The sequence below is a fragment of the Anomalospiza imberbis genome, chromosome 24 (genome assembly GCF_031753505.1).
Source record: "Anomalospiza imberbis isolate Cuckoo-Finch-1a 21T00152 chromosome 24, ASM3175350v1, whole genome shotgun sequence".
In the NCBI taxonomy this organism is placed as follows: domain Eukaryota; kingdom Metazoa; phylum Chordata; class Aves; order Passeriformes; family Viduidae; genus Anomalospiza; species Anomalospiza imberbis.
The window spans coordinates 7,169,024-7,189,206 of NC_089704.1; the positions used below are offsets into that span (position 1 = coordinate 7,169,024).

The 20,183-nt window shown below is 54.6% G+C and overlaps 1 protein-coding gene across 2 annotated transcripts in view; it reads left to right on the forward strand.

Moving 5' to 3' along the window:
• The window catches only part of ZBTB16 (zinc finger and BTB domain containing 16), a 55,178-nt gene that overhangs the window by 9,117 nt on the left and 25,878 nt on the right, over window positions 1-20,183 (forward strand). For both annotated transcript variants that reach the window (XM_068172166.1, XM_068172167.1), the window contains exon 3: window positions 18,513-18,610. In XM_068172166.1, the coding sequence (XP_068028267.1) occupies window positions 18,513-18,610 (98 nt within the window). The remainder of the gene's footprint in view (window positions 1-18,512; window positions 18,611-20,183) is intronic.

Genomic DNA, 20,183 nt, shown 5'->3' on the forward strand with positions numbered 1-20,183 from the left:
GGCAGTGCTGGGGAACGGTTGGTCTCAGTGCAGTCAGGCGTCTTTCCCAACCTTTGTGATTCCCAAACACCAACCCTGCCAGAGTTCAAGGAGCATTTGGACAATGCTCTCAGGCACATGGTGGGTTTTTTGGGGCGGTCCTGTGCAGTGCCAGTAGTTGAATGGCGATGATCCTTTTGGGTTCAGGATATTCTGTGATTTCCACACCAGGTACTGCACCAGTTACAACTGGCATGTGGTTTGCCACTGCATCGTAACTACTGAATGTGCTTTTATGCTTTTGCCACGGAGTCTGGGGATGGTGCTGGACTCCACATGCTGTGCCCTTGGTGACCTTCCCTCATTCTCATCTCCATGCAGTATTTATAGTAAATCATATTAGAAAGGAGTGCTAAGGAGGAAGCATGATTCATCCTGCTTGAAACCACCACTGACATAAATAAAGGCAAAGCGCTTACTACGTGTTTTTTATTATTGTATTTAGGGACAGGTTGTACTAATTTTGGCGTGCACAGAGTAAACCCAGGAAGGCTATGACTCCAAGAAATCCAGTTTCACCACAGCACAGGCTGTGTTTTTAAAAAACTCAACCAAAACCCAGCCGGCCTTCTTGAAAGTGCATGCGCATGGCAGCACAAGGCTTTAGGGGCAGCTCGTTGCCTTCCAGGTTTCACTGGAATTGTCTGTGGGTGTTTCGTTGGTTTCTCAGGGCTTTGCTGTCATGCAGGGCTGTGAGCTCAGGCATCCCCTTTACCTGTGAGGGTGGTAAGGCCGTGGCACAGGTTCCCAGAGCAGCTGTGGCTGCCCCATCCCGGGAAGCGTCCAAGGCCTGGCTGGATGGGGCTTGGAGCAGCCTGGGATAGTGGAAGGTGTCCCTGCCCATGGCAGAGGGTTGAAATGGGATGAGTTTTAAGATCCCTCCCAATCTAAGCCATTCTACTGTCACAGGCCTGGAATAGGATGTGCAAATTGTAGCAGAAAAGGGCTCCCTGATGAGGGGATGCACAGAGAGGATGTGCAGAGGGGTGCTCGGCGCAGACAGACCCTGCCAGTGGCTCTCCGGCTGCGCGAGTCTGGGCAGCCACAGCGCGGCTCAGGCGGCGCTGGTGCCGGATCTTATCTCAGCCGGGCACGGGCTGCGGCCGCAGCCGGCTGCAACGGCCCACGCGGACGGCCTTTGCGTGGGAGAGATAAGGCAGCGAGCGCCCGCGCCTCGCCGGCCCCCCGAGCCCACGGCACCGCCGCGCCGTGCCCCTGGCAGCGCGTGCTGCTCGGCCGGGCCGCGGTGCCGCCGGCCCCCTGGCACCGGCGTGGGTCCCGGCTGGTCGGGGCACGGCAGAGTGCCGCCAGCCCACACAGCGGGGCCCCTTTCTGCGAAACGGCCCGGCGCTCAGAACCGAAACCCTCTGCATCTGCCGCCCACCTGCCCCCCTCCAGGGTGTTCTGCTGTTTTTACCAGGAACGAGGTGATTTCCTCTTCTCTTTCTTCCTTCCCCCTGTTCGTAGAAAAGAGCCCAAGGGCCGAGCACAGGGCAGAGCACTCCTGCGAGTAAGAGCAGTGACCAGAGGCACTTGTCACACGTGAAGCCTCTTTGAGCAGCTCTGCCCACCCTGCCCTTGCCTTCTCTTGCACGTGTGTTGCCTTGGTAGGAACCAGCATGTGCAATGAAACCTGCTTCCCTGTAGCAGGAATCATCTTAGGAACATTTTAACTTGGATGAAAACCTTCCCAGTGGAAGAAAAGTGAAAAGCAATTGGTTTTGCTTCTCAGGTTCCTGTCTTTTCCTTGGGTGAGGGATGGGGAAATGCTATCCTGACTTTGCAATGCCTCCCCCAGCCTTTCAGTTCATCATCACCCTAGCTGAAGGGTGATGCATTTGGTTGGGGTTTTTTGGGGGATTTTGGAATTTGCATTTCTGGGGCTGTGGGGAAGAGTGCATGTAGGGTAGGGCTGTAGGAAATGGGTGTTGTGGTGGGAACTGGGCCACTGGCAGCTCCCAGCCTGCAGGGTGCTGAGTCAGCAGTACCTGAGAGTGGGGCAGCACCAGGCCTGCCAGGGGATGCCCCCAGACCTGCCTGTGGGATTTCCCCAGCCCAGCCCTGCCCACGGATCTGGGGAGGGACACTGGGATCTCGGGATGCCGAGGCAAGCGCTTATATTGATTTCTGGCTTCTCTGACCCTTTAGCTGGAGGCAGCTCTTCCCTCAGCGTTGAACCAAATGTAACTTAAAGCAGTGCAGAAATGTTTATCATCCTTCCCTTGCAGCAGTGAGCTCTGCCCAGTGCATTATTTAGCAGGGTGGGATCTGTGGCAGGCTGCCCTGGAGCGGGGGCCGTGACCAGGCAGCGCATGGGTGGTGGGGCCCCTGGCAGGTTGTGTGCTAAGGGTGCAGGCATCGCTGGGAGGAGAGCTTGCATTGGACCTTGCACTGGGAGAGAGACCAGTCCAGCTCTGCCTGGCCAGAAGATGGGAAGAGGATGGCAGAAGAAGGGACCATGGTGCTGAGGGGCTGAGTGAGGGGTCACAGAGATGGGCGTCTCCTGAGCATGACACTCAGGATGCTTTCCACCTTCTCCCACAGTGCCGTTGCCACATGGTGGGGCACCAAAGGCTGGGCCACCGCTGGCAGCTGTGCCACATCCTCCTCTGGCTGGAGGTGGAGAACAGCTCGCTCCCTAATTAGCACCTTTGTTGCCAAGTGAACGAAGCGGCCGTGCATGGCGAGCTTCCTGCCAGCAATCCGTGTGCCGAGGAAGGGCCCTTCCATCATCACCGCGTGCGATGCTGCGGTGTGCAGCCACGGAGACCGAGGTGCCAGAGCCGCGCTGCTGCTCTGGGCACCGTGTGCTCTGGGCACCGTGTGCTCTGGGGCCAGTGTGCTCTGGGCACCGTGTGCTCTGGGGCCAGTGTGCTCTGGGGCCAGTGTGCTCTGGGCACTGAGTGCTCTTGGGCCAGTGTGCTCTGGGCACCGTGTGCTCTGGGGCCAGTGTGCTCTGGGGCCAGTGTGCTCTGGGGGATTGTGTGCTCTGGGACCATGTGCTCTGGGACCATGTGCTCTGGGCACCGTGTGCTCTGGGCACCGTGTGCTCTGGGGCCAGTGTGCTCTGGGGCCAGTGTGCTCTGGGCACCGTGTGCTCTGGGGCCAGTGTGCTCTGGGGCCAGTGTGCTCTGGGCACCGAGTGCTCTGGGGCCAGTGTGCTCTGGGGCCAGTGTGCTCTGGGCACCGAGTGCTCTGGGGCCAGTGTGCTCTGGGCACCGTGTGCTCTGGGCACCGTGTGCTCTGGGGCCAGTGTGCTCTGGGCACCGTGTGCTCTGGGGCCAGTGTGCTCTGGGCACCGTGTGCTCTGGGGCCAGTGTGCTCTGGGGGATCGTGTGCTCTGGGGCCAGTGTGCTCTGGGCACCGTGTGCTCTGGGCACCGTGTGCTCTGGGGCCAGTGTGCTCTGGGGCCAGTGTGCTCTGGGGGATTGTGTGCTCTGGGACCATGTGCTCTGGGCACCGTGTGCTCTGGGGCCAGTGTGCTCTGGGCACCGTGTGCTCTGGGCACCGTGTGCTCTGGGGCCAGTGTGCTCTGGGGCCAGTGTGCTCTGGGGGATTGTGTGCTCTGGGACCATGTGCTCTGGGCACCGTGTGCTCTGGGCACCGAGTGCTCTGGGGCCAGTGTGCTCTGGGGCCAGTGTGCTCTGGGGCCAGTGTGCTCTGGGACCATGTGCTCCGGGCACCGTGTACTCTGGGCACCGTGTGGGGACCCAGGGGCTGTGTGCTCTGGGACCGTGTGCTCCAGGGACCCAGGCACCATGGCTCTGCTGCTCCGCGTGCCCCGGGCAGCCCAGCGCTGCCTCAGCAAAGTGCTGATTTACCGTGTGCCCGCGACGGTCATCCTCCAGGTGCCACTGCTGTCACCTGTTGCACAGAGGGCTGCTGCTGAGGCAGCCCTTCTGCTCTGGTCTGTGGCGAGTGTATTTTCAATTACCTCTGGTCACCTCTCACACGGCGCCTGCCCTGGCAGTCTGGGTCAGACATGAGTTAGCTGCAAGTGTCACCGTGTTAGAGGGAATAACCGTGTTGTCTTCGAAGGGATGGTAACGATGGATGTTAATGCCCGTGGAACGACAGCCTGTGGCAGCACTCATTAAACAAGACTCCATTTGGATTGCCAGATCCCTTTGATTCTTCCTGCATTATCTTCTGCCTCATCCTGGCTCTGCATCCTGGCACTGGGGTTTTATTATTTTATAGGAGCTGTAACGTTCGGGCTGTGCAGTGTGGCAGTGGTCGATGCGCTCTCCCCACCATCTTCCTCCTCTTCAGGTACTCTTCAGCAGTGAACAGAAAACCATTTGGTGGCTGGAGCACGTGGGGGCTCCTGCCTCCAGATGTGTTTTGCAGCCAGAATATCCCATGTCTAGGGGTGTTTGTTGGAAAATCCATAATATTTGTACTAACAAGTGATGGTTTTGTCATTTTCAGCGTCTGTTGCTGGTTACATTCCCCTGTGTGTATAAACTTTGCCTTTTCCTTGGTAAATAATGCCAGGGAAATGAGGGTGAAAAGCATCATGACTGTTTGGGCACAGAGATGGGGCTGTCCCTGCATTGCTGCCTGTCCCAGCCCAGCTCTGGAGTGGCCAGGCAGTCCCAAAAGGATATGCAGAGCAACCTGGATGCAGCCCCAGCTGCTGGCACTTCCAGCACAGCACTGAGCTGCCCACGGGGAGGACCAGCTGGGGAGCAGGAATGTTGCTGAGCATCATTTTCACCCAACATATTATTGTTCTTGTAAGAGCAGATTTGAAATCTATTTAACTTTTCAGTGCCCTGTACCCCTTTAAACATTTCCAGTGTGTTCTCGCTGATGGGTTACCTTTTCTTTCCCCTTGGGCTATAATTAGTGTCCTTTACACAGAATTGCCTTAGAATTGGATTTGAAGAAGATAAGAATCAAATTACCAGTATTTATCTTGTAAATTCCAAAAGTTCTACTGAGAGGTACTATACAAGAAGGATTTTTAAAATATTGTGCCCTGAAAACACCAACCTCCCGTGGATCCCAGGATTCTCCTGAGGGTCACATCTGCAAAATACCTTGGGATGCAGGACAGGGCAAGGAGGGAGGCAGGATGGTTCTGTCCCCACCAAAACCCTGCCGATGGGCTGGGGAGACAGCTTGCTGGCAAAACACCTCCCCAGGCAGGCGAAGGTGCTGAGTCAGGGCAAGCATCCCCCCTCCCAGTGGGTGACTGGATGCAGGGTGGAAGCATTCTCTCAGGCTGGGCTTTGGTTTTGGCTGTCATGTCTGGTCCTATCTAGGCTGGAGAGGAGGAGCCTTTGAAATGCCACCCCTCTCCCGTTTTTCCAGGCTCCCACCTGGGGTCCCTCCCCACTCTGACAGGCAGTTCTCAGATGGTGAGGCAAGTTGAGCACCAGAAGTGGATGGAGGTAATTTTGGTGGGCTCTGTTTTGACAGAAATTAAGCATCTGAATTTAAATGAAGGAGATGGAGAGCCCGGGCAGCTAAGACTATATTTTCATAGCATAAGCAGTTGCAGAAGAAGATTAATGGCATCTGTGTAAACACTCCATCGCAGCAGCAAGGGGTTGGGGTTTTTTTAGTAGTTAGAAAATACTAAGGATGGCTGGAGACAGGAGACGCCGTACTTCCCTTCTGCTCACACCTTCCACCTCCCCGTCCATCCCACAGTAAATATTCCAGCCAGCCTCAGCCCCACTCTCCCTTCTCGCAGTAAATTACATATTAAAGTAGCCTGGTAACTGAGCACTGGTTGCTGCGCGATAAGCTCTGGGAAATCGATATGTTTGCCATGTGCCTGCTTGTTTATGACACCTGCCTGCCGAGCAGTTGAGCAATGCTCCGAGGGCCCGGGCTGCACTCACGGGAGGGGCTGCAGCAGCACCGAAGGATTTTTTTGCTTCCCAAGCGAGATACTGCCCAGAGCTGCCTGGCAGCATCCTGTCAGGGGGGGTAAAATAACAGCAGCGATGATCTTTGGTGATGCAGAGCACAGGGAGGCCGGTAGGATCAGAGTGTGGGTCACAGCTTCATCCATTTTTGGGGCTTCTCCCAGCCTCTACAAAGGTTTCTGCTCTGCTTCCATTTGCCACCTCCATGGGTAGGTGTGGGAGCAGAGCCCAGGCGCTTGAACACTCATTTTGTGCGCCCGGCGCAGGGAGGCAGCTGCCCACACACAGTGCTTTGCGGGTGGGGTTGGCATCCTCAGAGCCCTGTGCCGCGAGCCACGAGCCACGAGGCAGGGACCGTGCGCTCGCCAGAGTGACGCAGGGCTGCATCCCAGTGCTTGGTGTGTGCCCCAACCCCTCAGTCTGCGAGCAGCCAGCCCCAGCTCAGCTCATGAACGGGGATAGCCCTGACTTGAGAAAACTCTTCCCCTGGACTTCTCAGCCCAAGAGTTTGGGTGCTTTGCCTGTGCAAGGGTGGGTGCCTGCTCACTTCCCCCATGCACCAGTGGGACTTCGGGGTGGGAACAGACATTTTTTTCTGAAATCCCAGCTCAGCAAGCTGCAGTAATTGACCTTTTGACCCAGATATGAAGTTGGAAGGTAAAAGATACAGCTTGCAAGTTTTTTATAAAACTGTTGACCTCTCACAAGATTAACTCAGAGATAATAGTAATTATCAACAGCTTATGGTGGATCCAGTTGATGGTGAACATTACCTCCTGCCTAAAACTGAAGGTCGGTGTTTTACTGCAGCAGAGATAACTGCCACGGGTGTTCACACTGCCGTCAGCCAGTAAAACATCCCTGTACAGAGGAAACCCCTGAATGGAGCCTGTGTGGTTCCTCTGGGAAAACGGACTCATGGGATGGGTCAGTGCAGTGCCCAGGCATGGGGTTTGGGGATGTGAACGCTTCAGGACAGAGCAAACAGCCTCCCTGGCACTGTGCTGGCACACCAGGACAGTGGCTCCCTTGGGATACTTGGATCAGGAGAGTGGGCAAGGAGAGGCAGCACCCTGCTCCGAAGAGACACGTCCTCTTCCCTAGCTTTTGATTGTGTGCTTTCACTTTTTATGTACAAAAGATTGTCCATTTAATTAACTTGAGAATGCAATTTCAAAATCACTAATGCTTTACACATGACAGCTTTTAAAACACAAGTAGTGTTCCAGTACTGTGCCACACTCCCTCTGCTTCTTCTGGGTTCTTTTGAAGACAGACATTCCCTCCCAGCAGACTCCGATTCTTGAACAGGATTGGAACTGATTTGGGGTGTTTGATCCTGGCTTTGCCTTGTCAGTGTGTCTGGACTGTCAGGAGCCCTCCATAAGCAATGGCAGCAATTCCATGTCCTTGTCTTTCCCTGGGTATCACCTGTTAATCTCCAGCCAGCTGTACCGTGAGCTGGAGCATCTTTTCTCTGGCACTGGTGAGCAGGCTTCATTTCTGTTCCTTAACCCTTGGGTTTATCTTTTTTACCTTTTTTTGGTAGAGCTGGTTTCTAATGGATGTGCTTCTTCAGCCTTTCCAGGTTCCTGAGTTTTCATCAGGCATCTTTAAGTTGTCCTGAATGGAGAAGGTGGGAGGATGCTGCAGATGCTGCAAAGGCTGGGTGCAGCATGGTCAGTCCAGGCAGCTTATCCAAAATCTGCCCACCCTAGCTGGTGTGAGACCCCAGGGTGCCCTCTCTGCATCCCCCCCCAGCTCATGGGTGGGCCCCAGAGCCGACTGCTCTCACTTCTCTCACTGTCAAGGGGAGTTGCAGGTGGCTCTGGGGAAACCCCTGATTTTCCCTCCCACGTGCCTTTTCCCCAGCCTGGCACAGGGAAATCGGGTGGGAACCTGGAGGCAAGTCACTGCATTTGTTGTTAAAAACTTGCATGCACCATCCCCCCCCCCTCCTTTTTTTCCTCCCTTTTTTTTGTAGCTTAGAAACCTCTCTTTGTGGCAGAAGGCTGGGAGGGTTTGAATGCCACATCCCGGCGTAGGAGGCTGACTGGGACCATACGGCTTTATCATTCATTAATTCCTGTGCTCATTCATCCCCCTATTTAAACTTCTCTGTAAAGACGGGAGCTACAGATGGTCTTTTGGTACCCGCTTTAGCCGTCAGCCCTCAGCCCCGACAAAGGGGTACAGAGGGAGCAGCAGAGTGTACAAAATATTTCCAACCATTAGAAATCGAGGTCTCATTCACTGGCAGCTCCTGTTTTGAAAGTGAATTTATCCAAGAGCATCGTAACCCCTGAGCCAGAGCATGGCCAGAAGTGGGGCTGCACTGAGGGGCGTCATCAGCCGCTTTTGCCTGTGATAATTTGGTGCCAGGTCACTGTTTCCAGTTTTATTTAGGAATTTGTAAGCATGACGACACCAACGTCACACTCTGGGTGCGGGAAGCAATGACCAGAGAGTGCCCGGCAGGGATGCTGTGCCTCAGGTACCCCAGGGCAGCTTGTCCTGCATGGTGGTTTGTCCTTGCTGTTTGCTGGCACAACGACCACCACGTTCCCAGCACGTCAAGGTTTTCTGTGTGGTGACAATGGCGTGCTGAGCCGAGGATGCACTGGGGCTGCAGTGCTGGGAGCGATACCCGTGACACCTCTGCCTGCCCACGCCCCAGTTGCCACACGTGTTTCAAGTCCCACAGGGGGTGCCCAGGGCTCCCGCTGTCCCTGTGTTTTTGTCCTCAGGAAAGATTTGCAGGAAGGTACCGGGGCTGTGGGGATGCTGGCGTGCAGGGGGGTGGCAGTTGCACCCCTTGACAGAGGAGGAATTGCCAATGTTGTGGAGATTGTGGAGCTGCTGGGGCTCACAGGGGGCATTTCTTTAACAGACAGACTGGCTGGCTGCTGCCAAGGGGGCTCCAGACCTGATCCTGGGCACAGCATTCACTGGCATGAGCCATCCTTTCTTCAGGAAAGTCAGGACCAAAAGTTTCCTCATGGAAAAACCAAATTCTGCGGTCTCGTTTTTGCACATGCTGTGCTTAAATATTAACACCAATTGAGCAAATTGCCTTTTAACTGCCTTTATTTGCTTTCATTAACGGTATAATTTAAAAGCTCCCGAATTTGCATGGAACCTGTTGTGCATGTTGGGGAGGGGGGTGAGGCTGCTCATAAATGAATTAATCGTGAGCAAGCCTCCTTGGGGAGGTCCCATGGTGCCAGGATGGCTCAGCAACGCCCGGGTCCGGGACGCCGCGTACTTTTGGCCGGGGCCAGGGGGAGTGGAGTGTGTTGTCAGTGCTGGCGTCCCGCTCAGAGCTTGGCTCGCCAGGAAGGTATTTATTTATTTTTCAGCAAAACATGTTGTACACTGAGCAAAACTAATTACAGAGAGCTGAGGCAGCGTCTTCCTGTTGGTGCACCGGCACTGGAAGCGGTGCAGGAGGGTGAAACTGCAGGGGAAAGGTGCCGGTGCCGTGCCCCTGGCGCGGGGCCCTGCAGCAGCGAGCAGCATCTGCCCACACAGCTCTGCCGTGAGGTGACAGGCTCCAGCGTGATTCCAGCCAGCGGCCGCTCGCTCCCTCGGCGCAGACGTTCGTGTGGTTTTGGGAGCAAAGCCAGCTCGGACACGGTGGATGCGACGCGGTCCCACGTGCTGCACCGTGCAGTGCTGACTGCTCTGCTCAGGCTGTGCGAGCTCCTTTGACACTTCCCATTTCCATAGTCTCTCCCAAAAATACGTGTTTTCCAAGGGGGGTTTTGCAGTTGGATGGGCAGCAGTGGCCCCAGTCCCTGAGCTGCCGAGGTGCTTCCCTTGCTGCCACCTCCTCTTCCTGGGCACTTGGGGCTCCCCAAAACCTTGCTTTGGCAAGGTGCATAATGTTCGCTTCCCAACTTGTAATTGGAAAGAATTAGTTCTTTGTCCTCCCTGGGAGCTCCTGAGGAGGCGGCGCAGACCTGGGCAAAGGCAGCGGCGCTGGCAGAGGACAGGAGGAGAACCAGTCCGTGGCTGGGAGAAGCATCGGGGAATCCATGTGGAGTACGGCATTTCCAGCCTGTCCGAGGGCATCTCTCCTGGTGGAGAAGGACTGTGTAACAGCCCAGCGTTACAGTTCCATTAATCAAAGACACTTCCACTGCCCCCGTACAGCAGCAGGGCTGCAGCGCCTGTCCCTCGCTGACAGCTCCCTAATTCATCTTCCCAGGGAAGGGGGACGCGCTGCTGCTCCCCACTCACACTGCCCGTGCTGAGGCCGTCGCCTGTTCTCCTTCCCAAACTTTTGAAGCCCAGCCAGCATGAGGAATACTTTGGGAGACTCTCTGGAAGCCAGTGAGCACAGGGCAGGCACCGTGCTCAGAGCAAAGGCGAGACCCGCAGCTGGACTCCTGCATGCTTGGGGTTCTCCCATCCCCTCTCCAAGGGAGGTGTCTCTGCCCTTCCCTAAAACACAGGCGTAAAACCCCAGTGTGTGCCAGACAGTCACATCCCGGGAGCCCAAACCAGCCCTCCAGAAAGGCACGTGACAATGCACACGGAGGCAGGTTGGAATTGGGCATCCTTAATTCCAGCTACAAAAACACAGTGTTTTGGAGTTGCTAATAATAAGAAAGTGTTTTCATCAAAGCTTTATTCGTCTGTGTGCTGACATCTGGAGAGCCAAGATAGATATTTTTCCTAAGACTGTATTTCCAAGCCATGAGCTCTTCCCTGGCTGTTAATTAATCCTTTGTAGTTTAGCGACTGATGAAATCATGACTCTATGAAATTTTAATCCTTGCTCTGTATAGGCACAGCCGACATTATCAGAGGACCCCAGGTGTGTGCTTGAAATTAGTTTGTTGAATCTCTTGCATATTTGATTACCTTATAAAACTCCTCAGGATCTAGGCCGCTATGGGAGCAGCAGCGTTTCTCTGTGGTTTGTGCCCATTCCCAGCTGCAGTTCCCAGGCGGGTGAGCTGGGGCAGAAACCAGGGAGGCACCAGGGAAGGGGCATCAGCATCGTCAGCATCTCCACAGGGAGGTGAGGGGTGGGAAGCACACGTCTCCCTCATGGAACAGAGCAGCCAAGCTGTGGATTGATTCCATCTGGCACCTGGGGGCTGTTCCTCCTCCCTGAAGAGGAGCTCAGTGCAGGGAGGCAGCTCCTGGGCCCATCCCAGCTCATCCCTGCAGCAGCTCTAGGGGACCACCCTGTTCCTGATGCGTGCTCAGCCTTAGTCCTGTGGTCAGGTCATCAAAGAGAGTGGAAATTAAAAGAAAACTCCCCCTACCCTAAAATTCTCCCCCTTATTAAAGTTTCTCTGTGCTCCAGCACCCCAGTAGCATATCCACTTTCCCCTGTCTCCCTGCTTTTGGCTCTGTGGGGACTTTTGCCATTTGCTTGAGGCTTCAGGAGCTACAAGCTCCCCCTTCCCTGGGGAGCAGCAGGATGATGCTGCCTGGACCATCCCAGGACTGTTGTCTCTGGAAAGCATCCGATGCATCATGCTAAATGCTTTTCCAGAATGCCAAAATGGTTTGAGTTGGCAGGACCCTTAAAGCTCATCCTGCTCCAACCCCCTGCCATGGACGGGGACATCTTCCACTAGCCCAGGCTGCTCAGAGCCAGGTGTCCCAACCATCCTGAAGGTCGGCAGGAGGGAGTGGCCGAGGCCAGCACTTTGCTGGTGCTCCAATGGCACACGTGCTGCTACGGAAACCAGATGATGAATATATTTTTAAACTTGGAATCTGTGAACCGCTTATTATTTCTGAATTAGGAATCAAAACATCTGCATAATCACGCCGCTGCTGCGGCAGATGTACTCAGCGCGAAGGTCACTTTGCTGTTTTGCGGAGATCTCGCATGATGCCAAAGCAGCAGCTCCCCCGTGCTCTCCTGAGCTGTGCTCCCCTGAGCTCTGACACCCGTGTCACGTCGGCTCAGCGCTGCCCAGCGCAGCCCGGGGCCGAGGCTGCCCGGCGCAGCAGCGAGCGCTGCTCTCGCAGTGCTCAGCACGCCGCTGTCACCAGATGCCCGAAGAATGGGGATGATGGTTTTTGATGGTTTTGGACGCCGCGTTAGCGCCGGTTGTTCCGAGCAGGGCCGCGTGCATCGCCACGCGTTAACCCCTCGGTGCCCGGCGCTCCAGCCCCTCTGGGACAGCGTGGAGTCGTGGAACTGTTCGCATCAGCCTCCAGCGTCCAGGTGGTGCAGCAGAGATGCAGGGCCGATCCCTGGGCTGGCAGAAGCTGCTGACACCCGGTGCCATCACTCAGTGGGCTTCCAGTAAACTGGGCACGGGCTGCATTCTGAATCCCCTTTTGAAAGCTGCAGATCCACCCACCTCTGGCAGCATGTGTCCCCATGGTCCTGCTGCAATAGACAGGGGAAACTTTCCACTGCCAGCTGCATCCAAGGGGTGCAGCTGATGGTTTCCCATCCGTGCTTGTCCCACCTCTTGCAAGACCATGGACCCTCTTGCTTGGGGGTCTGGGACACACAAAGGGAGTGTTCACATGGATAAAGCTCTCTCCTGGGGAATTCCATTCAATAACGAATATTGAACACAGATCTGAAACCAGGGCCTTGGAGTACATTAAAAAAAAAAGAATCTGTATGCTGTGTATGCTGCCCTTTTTGCTGTGGGCAGTTTGTCTTGTCTTTTCCCAACCCATGGAGCTGGCAGCATCGTTCCAGTGGGATGCTGGGAGCAGTGGATGGGAGATGCTGCCACACAAGCTTGGCCCAGGCCAGCAGCGAATTTTGAGAGTCGCTGCCCTTTGGCAGCATTTGTTCATATTTGTTGTGGACAGGCTCTAAAAAAAGGTTGGAATTGTATGTATGGTGTTTGTGACCTGGTTCTTGTCAGGTAAGGCAGGACAGCAGGATCCTTTCCTTGGCTTTTTTCAAAGGGGAAGTGTTGGCATCATGTGGAATGATGTCACTCAGCAGCATCTGGTTTGAACTCATAAATTAGCTCGTGGTAAGTATAAAAATTGTACAGGCAGGGAATTTCAGTGCTCTCTATTGATAGCTATCCCCTCCCCCTGGTTGGTTGTTTGGGGTTTTTTATATTAAACCATTCAGAAATAGTAAAATCTTTATTTCCAGCTCCTGTAAGATTTATTTATTTGTTTGTTTATATTTAGCAGCAGTGGTGGTTTGAGGGCAGGTTTTTGGTTGGGTTTTTTTCCTTCTTCCTAATTTATTAAAGTGAAAAGAAGGTCTCAGCTCCCTTCCCCCTTCGCCATGCCCTTAATAGCTCTCCCTGCTATTTTAATCTGCCGGGCTGGGAGCTGAGGGCAGAGCGGTGACTGCAGGAGCCGAGCCACCAGGACCATGGCCCGATCCGGTGTCAGTCACCAAGTGTAAATAGCCACATCAGGGGAAAAATCACCCTCTTGCCAGGTCAGGTGTGATGCTGATGTCGGAGGATGGAGAATGTGGGGTTTGCAGCCACTTGGTGTCCGCTGACCTTGGCTTCCTGCTCTGTCCCCCCTGGAAACGAGATGTGGCACCACTGCCTTGATCTTGATAAAATAGATCAGGGATGAATCAATTTCATATGGATTTACCTGGGCAAGGGAGACACCGGTGGAAATGGGGTGGCGGGGAGGATTTTTGGGGAATGCAAAGTGGCCCTTTTGGTCCCCTTTGGTTCCCAGTGTTCGGTGCCTGACGCCTGCCCTGGTGGGGCTGCGCTGGCTGCCCCTCTGGCAGGGCACCGCCGTCATGGCCCAGTGTAAATAAAATCAGAAGGCTCCCATAAAACTCTGTTATTGCTGCGGCACAAAGTTAGAACCGCTGGAGGTTTGTGCTCCCTGGCACTCGTGCGCAGCAATGAATATTTTATAGGAAAGGAAATACTTAGTGTCTGAATCTTTTTATAGCTCTGACACTCCCATGGGGGTGAGTTGCCCCTCGCACCCGCACCCTTTGCCAGCACTCATGGGGCTGAGCCCCTGCAGCGTCCCCTGGCCCCACAGCATCCTCTGGTCCCGCTGCCCACAGCATCTGCCAGCCCCACACCCCGCAGGACCCCCTGTCCCATGGCATGGCTTTCTTGGAGATGCAGGGGAGCAAACCAGGGAAATGCAGCAGGATGGATGGGGGAGATCGGTGGGTTGAAGATCTTGACCTGATGCATGGGCATTGAGAGCTGCAGCAAAACCGCTGTGGAAGTCCCAAGTACGGATTTCTGTCGGTGCAGGACTCTGAGCACTGCACTCAGGCACGTTTTTGCCTGCCTTTGGACTTGTCGGGACTCTGCTGTTTCGCTTGTATCGTGCAGCTTCCCAATTCCCTCCCTGTGTTTCGTGTCCAAAACGTGGATCAGTGGATCAGGCGGGATCCATGGGCAGGGAGCCCCTGCAGCCGTGGATCTCCCATGCCAGGCTGTGTTCCAGCCGCACACTGCTCCAGGCTTTGTCTTGGGGCTCGCTGCTCCAACAGGTACCGAGTGAAGCTCAGCTGTGCCGGTGCCTTTCCTCGGCAGCGAGAGGTTCTTGCCTTCCCTCGGTAGCCGGCCACCCTGCCAAGCTGTGCCCTGGCCCGGAGATGACAAAGTGCCCTTTAGTTAATTGCAGAACGGATCGCCTGGAGTTAAAAGTTCTGATTTATATGACTATGGCTCTAACTGCTCAATAACATGGGCCCGTAATCTACTTTCATTTCAAACAGAAGGGTGATTTATGGGGCAGCATGCCGCTTTAGCTCAGAAATGAGGTGTTCAACATATGCTCTGTTGACATAAATTTGGAATTTATCGCTCCTGTCAAAACTGCCTGTTGGACAAAGGTGCGCATTAAGGCAATAAATGGCTTGGAATAGTTTTCTGTCAAATTTCCTAACCATTGTATTCACTCTGTTTGAGGGGAAAAATACACACTTAAAAGTAATCAAATGGCCAAGAGCCATGTGTCTTTTTCAGCGTGGAGGGAGGAGAGGGGAGGGGGTCTCCTCTGCTTCCCAAAAGGGGTGGCAGGGAGGGGCTGGGATACAAGAGTTCCTCAAGTAAAGATGGCAGAAGGCTGTTTTAGGCAGGGTTTTAAGCAGGCAGAGCAGAGATTTGCTTGTGGTGGCAGTGGGACACTTGCAGTGGTCTTTAGGTACCGGGACTGCACCCATACCCACACCCCAGTATGCTCCACCAAACCTCTGCACCCTGAGATGCTCTGCCAAGCCCCTGCATCCCCGAGCAGTGGTCATCGGCGTTTGCCACCGAGCCCGGCCTTTTCACACAAAGCACCCTGTGGGGAAAACTCATAATTTTTACACCACGCAGTCTCGCTGGAGTCGCCGTCCCTTTGAAGTGCTTTTTGTGGGGCGTTTACAGGCCTTTTTAATTACCGGCAGCTTGCGAGGGGCCAGCCTCTCGCCCGGCTTTTGTTTGCCGGTGCTGGGCGGGGAGGGGGTATCGCTCGGTTTGCATTCCGCCCGGAGAGCCCCTTGCCAAAGCCCTGGGCTGGGGCTCCCTTGGGAAGGTTGGATCCAGGCCTGGGACTCTGTGCCACGGGCATCCTTGTTGCCCTAGGCATCCTCATCGCCCTGGGCCACCCTCTGTGCCAGAGCATCCTCGAGTGATATCTCATGACCTGGAGGCTTTGGCTGACTTTGTTTCCGTGCACTTCAAGTGGGACATGGTGTAGGAATTAGAGGAAAACCTTCTTTTTACAAAAAAGGTACTTTCCTACTTGCCTCTACTCTCCATCCCATGGGCACCTTCTTGGCTGATGTGCTTGTAGGGAACTTGCAGGAGAAAGGAGCACAGTTTCAGCCTCATATCAGAATAATAAAACATGGTTTATCTTTTGGCACGGAGTTTGGGCAGCACTGGCATGTATTTTAGCGCCCTTCACTCCCCCACCCCCTCTTTCTGGAGGCACAACTTCAGAAGCACATATTGATCTTTCCCCTCAGATCTTAACAGCCCGAGCAGCCGTAATACCTTGCTTACATCTGCCAGGTTTTTGTGCAGTTTTGCAACATCTCCTTAATCCGGTGAGCAGAAATAGAACGTTTCAATCATATTTCGCTACCGGGAAATGGAGCAGATAAAGCGCTTTAAGACCTTGTTGAAAGGGACCGTGCAAGATGGCGAGTGATAAGAACGTCCTAGAAGCAGGCGCCGAGCAGAAAACTTTTGTTGCCGCTGAAATTTGTTGATAGAGATATTGCAACTAAATTACTCTTCGAGCACCCCTGTGCCCCACTGAAACAATGCAGAGAGGATGTGATCTGGGGACGTCGCAGCGCCCTGGGCAGTGGCAGAAGGATTTCCAGGGCACTGTGACACCAGTGGTGTTGGGGGTCTCCTCATTTCCTTATTTCCCCACTCTGGGCTGGGAAGATGGGAGAAGAGGTTGTGGTAGCCACAGGTTTGAGAGATGCAGAGGAAGGAAACTTGTCCTTCTGTTTCTATGTTTCTTGAGACTCGCTTAAAGAACCCCAAACCTCCATGTTTTACTTGAAATAATTAACCAGACTGTAATTCAGGGAAAAGGTGTTCTGGCCTCAGAAGGGGCAGTGCGGACCCAGAGCATGACGTGGGTCTTCCTAACAAAGTGGTTTTAGCCCAGTGTTAAGTGCAGGAGCGAGCACAGCCCTAGCCAGGGAGTGTGACAGGCATGTCCCAAATTAAAAATGCAAAATGAGAAGGTTGTCACTTATTGAGCTGCTCGTTGGCAGCGGAGCCCTGTCAGGAGGCTGGTGTTTTATTTATTTTTGCAAGGCGGATAAATCCTTTGGATTGTAAACCTTCTTGGCCTGAATTCGTGCATGACTTCTAATCCTCTGCTATGACACAGTGAATTCAGGACAAGCCTGATTAATAATTACATTATACAGCAAAGTTGAGAGTTGAAACCAGCTCCTGCTCCTTCCCTCTCCCTTCTGCTCTGCAGCATCCACTCACTGCTGAACATCAGGGGGTCTTCTCCTGCTCCGACTCTTCCCACGCTGCTATTCAGTAGCCTGCAAGGTGGGATGTGGGGCTGGCAGCCAGGGAACAAGCCCCTGAGCCCCATGGGGCAGGGGTGGTTTGGGGCTCTGGGCTCTCTGCAGCAGTTAGGGGTGATCCTGCTAGAAGTCAGAGCAGCAGCTGCTTTGCGCCAATAAAAGTTACACCTCAGGGGAAGTGCAGCAGGAGCTCACAGGCACATGGTCCTCGCAAGCCTGCACAGCTGGGGCTGAGCCCTCCCACGAGAGGGTCCACATCCAGCCCTGGACAGGACCATTCCTGTTTTGTCTTTGGCAACAAGGCAATAGAAATACTCTCGTCCTGCTGCGGCGCGATGATAAATGGTGGCTGCGATCAGAGGTCAGCACACAGCTATGGGCTGTGTTACTCCTCAACACACACAAATACTTCTCTGTTTACAGCATCCGATGTTGAAACTTTGCACGTGCTGCTGTCCCTAGTCCTCCCCAGACACAGGTCTGAGTACCTCATGGTGACCAAGAGCTGGTAGGCAGCAGCCCATGCATTTGGGGCTCGGGGGCACTGATCAGCGTGGCTGTCCAGCACAGGGCCAGGGGGCTTTGCAAAGAGTCTGTTTGTCACCAGTGGAGGTGGCAAAATAAAGCACTAAGCCCCCATTCCACGTGTTCTGGGCATTGTGCCCCTCTGTGCACCCTTAGCAGCAGAGGCTGTTGTGAGGACCGAGCCTCAGGGTGCTCCCCGGTGGGTGGTGGGGGCTGAGCAATGGTTGGTCCCACAGGGGAGGGGAAATGGGTCTGGGGGGCTGCCAGGGGCAGCAGCGATGTCTTGGGAAGGAGATGGGATTGGGTTGGGTTGTTGGTATTTTCAGACCTGGACAGTGCTCCTTTAATGCTGACCTCCTTTAAAGGTCATTCCACTTGGTCCAGAGCTTGGTTACCCAAAGGTGGAGCATCAATGTCTTCACAGCAAGGAATGGGCAATAATGCAGAGTCTGGCCACTGTGGCCAAGCCTGGCACCCGTGGCTGTGATCAGTGCCTGTGGGCAGTGCCCTGGGCAGAAAGGCCCCTCCTGGTACCAGGGGGTGGGGGATGCTCAGCCCCCCGGCACGCTGTGGGGTGGGAGGTGCAGTCGGAGGTTGTGCAATGCCGCCCGGGCGTAGCTCGGCGTGTACCTGGGGCTGCCAGGAAACGGTGAGTGGCATGTTTCCTGTTTGTGAGCTGGTGGTTATGTTTGTTGCTTGTGATTTGTGTTATGCTGAATTTGGATGGAAATTGGGATTTGGTTAGAAATGCACACAAACAACCTCTTAAAGTGGTCGGGGTTTTTTTTGGAGTACAGTGCCTTTTTCAAAAGCACTCAGAACATGGGGAAGGAGTTTGCCAACACAGATTTTGCCTTAACTCCAGACTTCAGATTTATCGAGTTTATTAAAAGACTCCAACAACAGCAAGAATGACAAACACTGGCAGGGAGGGGGTTGTCTCCTCACTCCTGGGGAGTCACATGGGACCCCCCATCCGTGCCCTCCCTGCAGCGCTTCTCAAGCCAGCGCTGACTTTGGGCAGTGTGTGAGCTGCAGGAAGCACCAGGCGGTTTCTCGGTGTTGTTTTGGGTCACTTCCCCCCACCTCAGGACTCACCCCTCTTTGTTCTCCCCTAGGAAGCTGCACAGTGGGATGAAGACATACGGATGTGAGCTGTGCGGGAAGCGGTTCCTGGACAGCTTGCGGCTGCGAATGCACTTACTGGCTCACTCAGGTGGGTTGGGAGGGGGTGCTGGGCTGGGGATGGGGGGTTGCTCTGTCTGTCCACCCAGGGCTGCTGTGGCCGCCCAGATCACACGTCTCCTCTGCAGCAGACACGTGCAGAGCCGGCTGCACCCTTCCCCGGGCAGCACATTGCAAACTTGCTCTCCAGTGCCCAGTAATTTGATTTATTTAGATTTTCTTTTTTGGAGTTTGTTTTCAGTTCCTTAATTGTGGAAATATTTTCCAGACTAAGCAGCTTGGAATAACAATCTCTACATGCCACGCAGCTACTCATGGTCAGCCCTGCTTGTAGCGTGAGCATTGTTTCCACCTCGGGCCCCCACCGCAGGTTCGTTAGCAAAACTGCAGAATTAGGCGTTCTCTGACTAATGAATCCAAGTAGCAGGTTCACAGGCTGCAGGGCCTTTAATTAAATAGATAGGGGAGGGCTGGAGCTCTGCACTGGAGGGAAGACTTGTGCTCTGCAAGTCCATGTCAGCTGATGCTCCCCTTGGGGGTGCAGTCCTGGCACAGCTCAGGGTCTGATATGGGGAACTGGGGACAGCCAGGGGACCCCTGGACCCCGACGCAGTTGGGAGTTCTTGTCCTCCTGCTCCAAGGACAGACCTCTGGCGGGGGGCAGGTACTGTAGCCACAGATCCACTTGCACGTAGCTTGGCAGGGAAGCTGTATTCTATTTTAAATGCTGTTATACCCTTTTATCTATTTTTTACCTGTTTTCATTTTTTTCCCCACTTCCTCTTTCTCCTGGGGTTGGGGGGTGCTTAGTCTGGCCAGTTGCTGCTTTCTGATTTTTGGTCAATAGACCCAGCCCTGACCCCATTCCCATCCCAGCATTTTTTGGGCCAGGCACCAGCTCCTCAGGGTGCCTGCAGACAGCAGCAGGTTGCTGGGGGAGGTCCCTGGGATGCTGGCCCCCCTGAGTGCTGGAGTTAAGGATGCTGGTCCCCCCAGGACTGGGGCGAAGGATGCTGTTCCCCCCAGCACTGGCACGCACGGCTTGTGTTTGTTATGGTCGCGCTGGCTCACAGCCTGTACCCTGGCAGGCAGCCAGCTTTGTGGGTACAGTATGTACAGTGAACGCTGAGCCAAGCTTGTCATCGCACAGGATTAATTTTTTTTTTTTTTTGTAAATCCGGCGAGGACTGGGGGGCGGGGAGAGCTGTGCCTTGAGCTCGCAAACAGCCGCTGTGAATTCCAGCGCTGTTATTTATTAAAGCAGGAGACCTTTGCACCTCTTCCCTCGCCTCCCCCCACCACCAGCCCTGGACGCAGTGAGGTTGTGCTGGAGCGGTGGTGCAGGGCTTGTTTTCAGCTCTGAAGGCGGCTTTGCCTCCACACCAGTGGAGCATGTGTTTAACTGGGAGTTTGCAGTGGGATGGCTTGTGCCCCCTGGCACCCTTCTCCAGCCCCAGTGCCAAAGGGTTTGAGGGGGTTAACATCTGCAGCTTCCCCATCCAGGTGTTGATGGGTTATGGTAAAGGGTCCTCTTGAGGACCTGGTTGGGGACCAGCCCTGGGGGGCTGTGGTGCTCTGTGGCAGGCTGGGCTGAGCACACAGCG